Source organism: Glycine max, chromosome 20, assembly GCF_000004515.6.
Source record: "Glycine max cultivar Williams 82 chromosome 20, Glycine_max_v4.0, whole genome shotgun sequence".
Classification (NCBI taxonomy): Eukaryota; Viridiplantae; Streptophyta; class Magnoliopsida; order Fabales; family Fabaceae; genus Glycine; species Glycine max.
In genome coordinates, this window is record NC_038256.2 from 41,698,319 (window position 1) to 41,710,149 (window position 11,831).

General features: G+C 32.3%; 1 protein-coding gene across 1 annotated transcript; it reads right to left on the reverse strand.

Annotated features, from left to right (window-relative positions):
* Positions 1-4,556: 4,556 nt before the first annotated feature.
* On the reverse strand, positions 4,557-7,757 carry PIP2-14 (aquaporin PIP2-14). Its single transcript, XM_003556184.5, has 4 exons — positions 7,033-7,757; positions 6,289-6,584; positions 5,109-5,249; positions 4,557-4,988 (listed from the first exon to the last, which is right to left on the reverse strand). Exons 1-4 carry the CDS (start codon positions 7,328-7,330, stop codon positions 4,869-4,871), a joined length of 855 nt encoding a protein of 284 aa, XP_003556232.1. The 5' UTR covers positions 7,331-7,757; the 3' UTR covers positions 4,557-4,868.
* Positions 7,758-11,831: the final 4,074 nt, after the last annotated feature.

Below are 11,831 nucleotides of genomic sequence, written 5' to 3' on the forward strand. Positions count from 1 at the left end.
AAATCTGTGATTTTTAATCACATATTCTATTTTATATTAAAAAATCAATCATAAAATAAAATTTGTAAGTTTTCTTTCTTCTCTTTGTAACATGTCTAACAAATACAACCCAGGAATTGGACTACTAGGGTGTACTATCTTGATAATCTTTTTAGTTTACTATCTCATGAAGTCATTCTCATTTTCCAACTTGTACTGAATGAATTATGCAGGGTTTTCTTTTTATGATTCACTAAATTAATCATGCATATACTATTTATACATTTTAATATATGCCTATGTTTATTATAACTAGTGGTCAAGTTGAATGAACAAGAGCACCTACAGTGGCGCATTAAAGTGATGCGAGAGGTGGAAGTTGAAGTTTTACCACTTGCAATTAATGAGGATGAAGAAAGTAGTTGGAACAGGTAAAAAAGTTGTCCATTTTGTTTCCTCCGTAATGGAATGAATTTGTTCTACGTTATCCGCGAATTGATCTGGTCGTGTCCTAGTATCACTCGGTGCTTGGGCTCATAACAAGCCCAACTAAAAAACCCACCCAGCAGAATAAATGCAACAAATTTTGTTTTCAAAAATGATGGTCCAAGCATCTTGTCAGAGGGTTTATAAACCTTATCTTGTTTCATGTTCTGCACTATGTGGGACTTGCATGTAAATGAAAAGACATAAATCTAATCCTCTATGTAATTACCACCAGCTTTCAGATATTGTAATTGTAATCTCAAACAAGCAAATGCAAGGACATACCAATATCATGCATTAAATGACAATATTGGCAATGCACTTGCTTTCATGTTTAATTACCCGTCTAAGCTAAAGAGCTAAACCTACATTTCCTTGAATCCCCTAGAGATTACAACGCATAATGTCAGCTTTGTTTGTAATTATAGTAATCTAAGTTAGATACAGTGTAACTTTTCAGAAAATAAGACCAATTAAACATATAGAATATCCAAGGTGCAGCTAAAATGAATCTGAATAATAATAGCAACTGTCAGACCCCAACTTTCCCCTTGACGGCGTTGAATAAACATATGTTGTTGGATGTGGTAATTCAACGTTAAATAATAAAGTAATATGCAACACCATCAACTTCATGAATCACCTTTTTACTTTCCCACCCATCTGCAATAATCTGAAAACCACACGAAAAACCCACTCCGGGCGCAACTGCACTCATCTGAAATCCATGTGAACTACCCATTCCTTGGTCGACACCAATCGGAGCATGTGCCGCTCGAAATCCCTCAAGTAAAGTGGTGATATTTTGTAAATGACTCACTCCGAGTGCAAGAACGCCATGCACAACCGCTGCGACCCATTCCGGGTGCAAAAATATCATGCCCACCTATGCACTAAACTGAAAACCTTGAGGTGCATCATTACCTACAAAATAAAAAATAAAAAAAAATCGAATAACAGCATCGATAACTAACAATCACTGTTGATGAAAGTTAAACGAGTCATGCAAAACCCGATTTTGGTGAACAAATATCGATGTAGTCCAATTAGGGACGTGGAAGGTTCCATTGACGTATGCTCTTAGCTTGGATACAGTGTCTAGTTGCCCTAAAATGTTGTGCATGACTCATATTTTATATGTGGGTAGATGTTGGAGCAGAGTGAAGTGAAGCACAACGGAGCTGAAGCATATGCTCATTGGGCTTGTGCCACTAGTTGTTTGGTTCTGACACGGGTTGAGGCTGCAGGGTGAAGCCCACAACACAGTCTGGATAAGATATTATAAAAAAAAGAAAGTGTCTTGCTCCCTTAGACGTAGACATGTTGAACCTCATTAAATCTGTTGTGGCCAAGTGTGATTTCTCTTATATCCTTTAGAATTCTGGTTATTATTGCTAACAATGATATCGCTTAACTTTGGGGTCTGTCAAATTCAAAGTAAGAAAGTTCGATAGAATGAGAATTTCAGATTGTGACAAAGATAAGTAAAAAATTTGTTGACACAACAAGACTTTCTAAAGGCATTGTGGGACTCAAAACCTGATAAGATAGAGACTTGGGATTGGGAGCAGTTGAAAGAGAGATTACGCCAACATACGTTTGTGTTCGGTGAATACACATTTCCTGGCTCAACTGATCAAGAAAGAATGAGAAGGGAAGCGATGTTTAGAACTTGACAGCGAAATGTGTTGCTTAATGATTTAAACACCTCTTGTGTTTAACTAACTAAAGTTTCATATAGAAAACACAACCCGCTCCTCCAATGGAACACCTCAATTAATCAATCGTAACCGTGTCAGTATTTTTTTTTTTTTTGCTTCTTCTTCCTCCAATGAAAAGGTGCCAACTCATATATTGAATCTGTGCACTATTCCGTTAATTTAGCAAGGATTCACAGCGTCAAAATGAAAACACAGTCAGAACTCATAGATTGTTCCCTCTCGCAAGGTTCACTTTGGGATTTGGTACTCGTTATTGGCATTTTAACGAATGATATGCGTGCTAAGTGTGGGTATAAGCGTGCTAAGTGTGTGTGGAAATTAATACAATTCAGGTTGAAAAATTCAAGGTCAGTAGGCACAATTGTGCTTAGTGGTTGGAGGAGCTTGAAGACATTGAATTGTAATCAAGTTAGATTAGATTCCAAGAAAGAGGGAAGTGGAAATAATGTCTAGAATCTACTTTCCAGTATGAGGATATTTTGGAAAATTAAATTTGAAAGAGGAGTGTATTAATAAAAAGGGAGAGAGAAAATAAAAATTGACTAGTGCTTTAGAACTTCAAGGACCCCTAACAAATCTGATTTGATTCTAACTTTATTTTACTTTTCATTAAAGAAAAGAACCATAGATTACTAAATAGATTACTAAAACAGTGACGGATCCAAAATCCTAAGTTAGTAGGTATAAATTATAAAAAATAAAATTAGAAGGTTCAATTATATAAATATAAATAAAATAAAATATAAAAATATAAAATTTTATTTACAAATTGGATAAATTTTAAAAAATAAGAAAATAAAAGTATACCCCCCAAATGAACCTAATTTCGCCACTGATATAGAGGTTGGATAGTCATTATCACTAGTCACCAATACCAAAGACAAAAAAATGTCAATTTCCAGAAAACTGTATCCAATTTTTATCTTCCCTTAAAATGCAGCTGAAGAAGTAAACTTAGATGGTCTGGTTACCACTTACCAAGGATTAATAACGTGAAAATAGAAGTTAGATACCTTTCAGATATGGCATGAAATCTACTTATGCATGCCTTCCAAGTTGTAATCAGCATAATTTGACTTATCAAGGGCATGCGTCCAAAGCGAATATATCAACCAGACAACCCCTCACAGTTCGTGAAGGAAACTTGAGTTGACATCTATACTAGAGGCTTTATTCCTTTATGTACTCGCTTGATTTAACATTGATACACAAATATTAAAATTGTGTCAAATTGAATTTTAATATAAAAATGACAAAAATTTATGTATCATTAGAGCATTTACAATGAAAGTTACTTAATGGGTTGTTTAACAAAAAAAAAATTAATGTGTCACATATAATTTTTAGTTGATTAAAATTAAAGAGAATTGCTTATATAAGTAATTATTGCTTATGAGTTGCTTAATTTTACATTAAATATAAGAAAGAAAAATATAATATTTATGAGTTAAACAACTTATTAATAAAAATGTTCGTTAGAGAAAAATTAATTAAATTATTTAAGATTCAAATGAGAAAAATTAGATTGTTTCTATTTAACACCGTTGGAGAGGATCTTATGGTGTGATATGTATGATGCGGCTGAACACCGTCTTTTTACGGTACTATTTCAACTAGGTTTTTTTTTATTATAAAAAAACATCATAAAATTTGTTCAGTTTAAAGATATGAAAAAAAATTCTATTTGTTGAGAACCAAAATAATATTTTTAAATCACTAATAGGAAAAACTTTTCCAAGGAATCACTGTAACTTCATGAGCCTTATATTCTTATATTTTCTTTAACAAAAAAAAAAATACAAGTATCTGATGCTGCAACAGATTTCAAAATCCGGTTCTGAGATTCCAGCATTTTTCTAGTTCGAGTATATTTGATCAAGAGGAAGCCGAGTGTGGAGATGCAGAACTAGTGAAATGTTCATGACTAGACTACGCACGTAGTGTTTTAACTTTTTACTTTTCAGGAAGCAACGTGTTAGCCACTTAAGAGCAATTTTCGAGATTATAGTTAGTTAAATCAGTAGTTGGTTAGCACATTAGCGAAGTACTAAGTGCCATCAGCATAATAAATAGTTTTACTTAGACGACTTGACATTTGTCATACTCATTTTTACTTAAACAATGTTAATTAGTGTGCATGTCTTTGGATAAACTAAACAATGTTTAACTTTGCTTAAAACTAGTACTCCACTAATTAAAATGTGGAGATTTAGCAATAGCACGCACTTGAATGATTTATGATTGCATTAATCTCTCCTTTCTTTTGTAATTTTTCTTCAGTATGTTTGTTTCTTGGCTTACTTACAACGTTAGTCTCTTTGTTAGTGTATCATGGCTGAATGCTGATAATGTAGTAAAAAAGCAGGAATGTAAAATTAAAATTTAAAATATTTCCCATGATTTGTTTGAGTACAGAGATGACAGAAGAGAATAACTTAAAAAAGAAAAATGACACACTAAAGGGAAGAACACCACAGAGGAAAGTGCAAAAGGCTCCCCCTGTCATGAAAGAGACTTTAATCTACACTTATCCACAATCTTGAAGACATAATCGAGAGGGTCAAAGAAACGTTGCAAATACAAAGCCAAAAGCATTTCCCATTATTAAACTTGCCATATCAACCTCCATCTCTCCAATTATCTTCTTTCCACTAGAGCCATCATCATGAAGAGAAAGACATCTCAATTATGGGGGTTACTCCTGAATGATCCAAGGGCCTTGGCTGCACCTGCTCTCAAGATGAACTGGTGGTAGAAGGCTGCAATGGCTGCCCCAATAAATGGTCCTACCCAAAAGATCCACTAACCACACACAAAGAGAACAATAAATCAGATAAAGCTACAACTTTTTTTAGTTGAAAACTTGACTTATCTTAGTTGTGAATTTAGATATAGAAATATTAACAATATAGCAATACTCACATGGTCATCCCATGGCTTATCTTGGTTGTAGATAACAGCAGCTCCAAGACTCCTAGCAGGGTTGATACCAGTGCCAGTGACTGGGATGGTGGCCAAGTGAACCATGAACACAGCAAATCCAATGGGAAGTGGAGCCAAAACCTAATACAGAAATAAAGCATAAAATAAGAAGCAGATTTTGATTGATTTAAAGTAGATACTGTTGGTAGAAAGTTATTCCAAACACATGAATCCAAATCATTAGAAAAAGAAATTGGTAGTGACAAAGTAATAGACAATTTTGTTGTGACAGATGAGGCATGCTTACATGTGAAGCACATATTTCACCTTATTAATTAGAATTATCTGTTAAAGGTAAATTGATAATTGATAAAATTGGGGTGAAGCTGGAAATTCCCACTAGAATTGCCAGCCTTGGGAAAATGACACATGCATCAGAGACACAATTATGAACACTTTAATCTTAAACTCGAAACACTCCAAAAGTCCTTTACTATTAGATAACATGGACACGGTTTGCTTTTCAAGGAACAAAGTAGAATCCACTTTTCTCAAAACTGGGAAAAAATTATGTAACCATATAATCATGTGCAGGGCATGAAATTCAACCACCACCACAACCTCATGCACAAGGCAAAAGGGGACCCAAGTTCCACAAACGCACGCTACTGTTACACTTAATTAACACCATCATTTCATTTTGAAATTCTGGTGAAGGAAAGAGATAGTTTCACTACCCTAGGATGCCTAGACAAATCAAAGATGCATCCACTGCGAAATTAATTATGCCACTTTCAAGGGTGGAAAACTAAACAATTAAAGATGTTGACTACAACAAGCAAAACAAGAAAACTGAAGAAAAAAAAGTCTAGAATATTGAAAGTTGAAACACTGCCTAATATATAGGTCTATTATTGAAGCTCAACATTTTCTTTTCCTTTACCAAGACGCAATTTGAATTCACTGTCTTAAAAACCATTTATCATATTATACAAACAACAAAGACTAAAAAGTAAAACAGATCAAACATGTTAATTTAGAACATTTCATATATTATTCTACAGTTCATTACATGTTGTTCTACAGTTCATTACATTCTTATTATTCATACCACCAACTAAAGCAAGGCAACAGAATCAGAAACAGAAACTAATAATAAGAAAAATGATTTTGAACTTACCGGAACATGGGAATCTCTAGCATTCCTCTTAGGGTCAGTGGCAGAGAAGACAGTGTACACCAAAACAAAGGTGCCAATGATCTCAGCACCCAATCCAGTACCTGTGCTGTACCCATCAGCGAGGGAATTAGCCCCACCACCATACTTGTTGAAGTAAGACTTTTGGAAAGCCTTAACTAAACCAACTCCACAGATAGCACCCAAGCACTGAGCCACCATGTACATGATGGCTCGGATCAAAGACACCTTGCGAGCCAAAAACAGCCCAAATGTCACTGCTGGGTTAATGTGACCTCCTGCAAACCACAACAATAAAATTCCTAGTCAAATGAATGAAAGCTAAAAACTTTCATGGTAACCCTGAACAAACTATTGCTACCAAGTCATGTGAGTTTGCTTTCCACCATAAAAACAAAGTCCAAACACAACAGGCCCTTCTATTTGGAGGCTAACAAACATGCGAAACCAAGCAATAAGTTCCTTTTTTTAATATGAGAAACACTGCTGAAAATTATGTCAGAAACATCCACTGGCAAATGGGGTTCAAAGTTCAAACAGTGAAAGTTTCTCTGTTTGAATGCTGGGGAATTAAAATTTAACCAAGTAAGCATTTTTTTTTCAGACATCCAACACAGGAAAGTGTGAAAAGTGCAAAAAGATGAGAACTTGCAAAACATGCAGCAAACATGACAAATGACAAGATACTTTTTAGAAGCAAAGGGAGGGATCTGAAAGAAAGCAAACCTGAAATCCCAGCAGTGCAGTAGACAAGGATGAAGATCATGCCACCAAAGGCCCATGCAATGCCAAGAATGCCAACCCCACCACACGCATCAGCATGATCCGTCTGGTGCTTGTACCCTATAACTGTGAGCACAGTAATGTAGAGGAAGAGCAAAGTGGCAATGAACTCAGCAATAAGAGCCCTGTAAAAGGACCACTTTGTGAGCTCCTCAGCATCAATGAGTGGTGCTGGTGGAGGGTCCTGGTAGTCCTTCCCAGAGAAGGAGCCACGCTCAGCAACCTCAACGTCCTTCGCCATACCCTCTTGCAAAAACACACTCAACAAGGCCCCAAATGTGTCAGAGAAGACAAAGAGCAGAGAAAGGAAGAAACTTTGATGATGGGCAAGTGTGGAAGAGAGTGAGTAGAGAAGGGGTATATATGCTGGTGCCTGGTGCACATTCAGTATTAGACCAAGACCATTTTTTTCTTTTTTCTTTTTTCTTTTTAAAAATAAATTTCTAAAAACTCTATTTGGTGTTGATGGGGTCTCTTTAATATTAACAAGTGTTTAATTTGAGTGATATTAAATTTACTTCTCTTAATTAAAGTGTATTTTAGTGTTTTGATTAAATATATCTAATTTGACAGGCATGTAGTACTAATTGTTTTTAAAAAAGGGTTTGGTTTGATTTTATTTTTAGCTTTCACCGACCCTCCACCACAGTTTGCCATACCACACCACCCCCCACTCCCTTCTTTTTCATTTGCTTATTTTTAATTTCTCTTGTTTTTGTCATTTTTCGTGTCTTCAAGTCTACGCACGACTGAGTTGAGTGGTTGGCTGTTGCTGCCTTTGCAATCACGGGTTCTCAGACTTTCTTCAAACTTCTACAAGTTGTTAGATTATTCTACCGTTGAATCCTTTTTATGGCAAGGTATTTTTGTGTTTCATGTTGTCTTGATTTGTTTCTTACACATGTGTGGAGGTTATTCAGAAGGAAATCAAGATTTTGAGCAGAAAATTATATGATTCTTTTAGTTGTTTGGAATCTTTAAATAACATTCGCAAAGTAATTTCAGATGGAGAACGTGAATTTTGGGTTTTAATTCAAATTTGGAGTGCTAATTAAGTTGTTGTCCTTATAATTATTTTATCGTCCAAGACTCTTAATATTTGAACTCCTTTCCTTAAGCAAAAAACAAATAACCTTTCCACGTTTATTTTTTCTATTTATAGGATTTAAATTTACGATAATACTCTTTTAGTTAGGTTTTAGTAACAGCATTCTAGGGGCATTGGATATTTGACAATTAGATATTTGACTCCTATCAGTTTAACTTTCTATTTTTTTTTTCTAAAACATTCAATGTTTTAAAATTCCAAAGTCCAATTAATTCATTTTTTCAAATATACCCTTATTAAATATCAATTACTAATAATAATATAAGCATCAAACATAAAAAAAATAAGATCATTTTAATCCAAATATAATAATTTTTTTCTATATTAAATATTTTTAATTTATGTATAATAACCTTAAACATTAAAAAAAAGAGAAGGAAGTAGTATAATGTAGTAAAACTGTTCTAACATTTATGAGTTTTCTTACATTTAAAAGTGATGTAGTAGGTGTTCAAAAGAAGTATCTATCAACACCATCCAATTATTATAAAATTTATCTTCAAATTTTTTGAAGTAGCATTTCAAGCTGATCTTAGTATTTTATCTATCATGGGTGAATAAATATAAATTACTTTTCAAAACAGTAGTTTTCTTAATTAAATATTTTAATAATGGAGTATAAATTTATATGCAAAACATGTTTTGAATTTAGTAAAAGAGTTTGAACTTAGATCCCCCACCTACAAATTATGTTTAAAGTTTAGTAAAAGACATTGAACTTAGGTCCCCTACCTTAACTTCACGCATCTTAATTCTACACTAACTATCCAAATATACGGGGATGCTATATTTTGTGTTATGACTTCTATTGAGTCGCTTTTTTTCTAAGTAAAAATCTAATACGCGTTTAAAATTCATTGGAAAATAAATAAATTTTGATATAGAAATTCAAAAAATGATGGTGAAAATAATTGTGAAAAATATATTACTTTATTAGTTCTACTGTATTTAAAAGTAATATAGTATTTTTTTAAAAATTATTTCAGAATTTTAACCCATCTTAAACGTTATCTCTCAGCATCATCCGATTATTATAAAATGTTGGCATACTTGAAAAAAATTCTCATATTTTTCTTTCTATTCCCTGAGTTTATATATGGAAATTTATTTTCTAATATCTTATACTTCATTACATAATAGACAATTTGTAATGAACTTCGCCTGCTTGTAGAACATGGAATTAATTATGAGAAATTACAGAATTAATGATCGTGGACTTTTTTTCATTAATTTTTTATTAACATCCTGGACGTTACCCGTTTATTGCTTTCCAATAATTCGTATTCCTTCGTGGTATTTTTCTTCTCAGGATGTCACGGAAAGGTTTTAAAGTATAAAACAAAAGAGGTCGTGAATTAAGAAACTTTTTTTCAAGATAAAATGACTGGATTGATATACCTTCTTTAACATTGTTTTCTAATTCTCATTTGCATTCCATAGCTAACTTAAGTGTCTAAAATTTAAATGATTTGAAGAAATTTTTTGATATATACGTAAAACCAAAAACTAATTCATTTTGATGTTGGAAAGTCGACGGTGTTCCTCAAATTCTGATCCAATGCCTTGACAAGAGCTATTATTCTCTTTAATTGCATTTATTTATAATTAATTGTTAAGAAGCATAAGTTCTAAGAAAAATGTTCGTAATTCACACTTTACACACTCTTTTTAATATATTATTTTTAATTATGAGGTGAATTTTATGTGAGCATTATCACTTAAAAAATCTAGATCAGTTATTTTATGTAATAAGGCACACATAAATCGATTCAACAGTAAATAATTTAATAAAAAGAGTTTTAAAAAAAACATTGCTACAAATTGTGATAGAATTTTCTTATATGTTTATAAAAAAAACAGTTTTTATTCCCCAAATATATACCACTTGGAATCTAGATGCTTGGATATATCTACCCCTCGTAGCAAATACCAAACCTATGAATTTTATTATTGGTTGACATATTGAGGGAGAGAAATTCCTCCTGTAACATAAAATAACTTATCGTGGAATAATAAACTGCGGAAGTCTGACCAAACAACTATTTAAAGTACTTATGTACTCGTTGGTGCTATTTTTCAGATATTTGAAAATGAACAAGTCTATTGACTTAAATAATTGAGGAAGACTTCTTAACGGAGTTCTGATCACTGTTAAATGATTAGTTTTTAATCTGTTAATTTTTCGTTATTAGTTGTCATAATTAGTTGTTTATGTTGTTAATTGATATGTTTATTTTTCTCTTTTGTTGTGATTGTAGTAGTTACCTTCAAGTTTCAATGGCTCTATTTTCATCTTACAGCTTTGCAATTTGTATATATAGGCTTCCAACCCTATAAATGAATTGAATTCCATCTTGTTCAACCTATTATATTTTCATTTTCCCTTTTCTAACATGGTATTAGTGCTATGAAGGGATTCTTCTGTTAATATCTAGCACTATATGTTGGACCATTTTTTTCTTTTTTATGATGTTATTCAACTATCCAATTAGGACTTAACCTCTTAATCAACATTTTGGAATTTAATCTTAAGCTTGAGTATAAAATTATGATTAAAGATATCACTTTATTCTAAAATAGATTGACCTAATGCATTTTACCTCTCTTCACTTCAACGCTATAGATTTTTTTTAACTATTATGGATGAAAAATCGAAATTCACTTGGATTTAATTAATGAAACTTAAAAGTGAAACAAGACAACAAGCACATCACCATTACTTTATTGTTATAATTCAAACACAAATTAAGATCATTAAATTAGACAACAAATTAGTGTTTGCTATGTCTGCTTTTTATTTGTCTGAAGGGATCATTATTCATTAACCAAACTTTTTTAGATTGAAACGCCCTAACAAAATGAGATAGTGAAATGCAAACACCAATATATTCTTAATGTTGTTAAACCTTTAATGATTCATTCAATCCCTTTTAAAGTTCCAACACAGATTTGGTCTTTTGTTATACCGTATATGCATAATATCATTAACATGTTTCCTTCTTTCAATCGATTGAATCTAAATCCCCGTATCTTCTTCTTTACAACAAACAGCTATATTTTCTTCATTCAGAGTTTTTTTTTTTTATTCCCTTAACTATGTTTCCACAATTACTGCTCACAAAATCAAATTTGATTCTCAAGCCAGAAAATGCGTCTATCACAGTTATTTTTACGGCACCAAAGGTTATCTTTGTTTTGATCTTCATAATAGGGAAAATTTTAAATCAAAAAATATTTTGTTACATGAAAATATCTTATCTTTGTTCTGATGTGGGACTATTATCAACAATGATGTCTTTCTCCCCCTGTCATTTAACTTCTTTTACCAATTCTAATTTGGAGCATGAGCAAAGCATTAATTAAGATGGCTTGTCTTCCCATGAATAAAAAATTCGAAATTAATTTTGAACCTCCTACAACAAGATAATGAAGTAGATTTATCAAGCCACCAATACAGTCATTTTTAATTAGTATTTCCTCCACTTTAGATGATATGATGTTCTAAAAAAATATTTGCTATTTTACAAAACTAATATTACATTAAATATTTTTTAAGACTATCTTTAGTTAATACTTAACGGAAATAGTAAAAAGAGTAAAAGAGACATTAATTAGAAAAATAAAAAATATATTG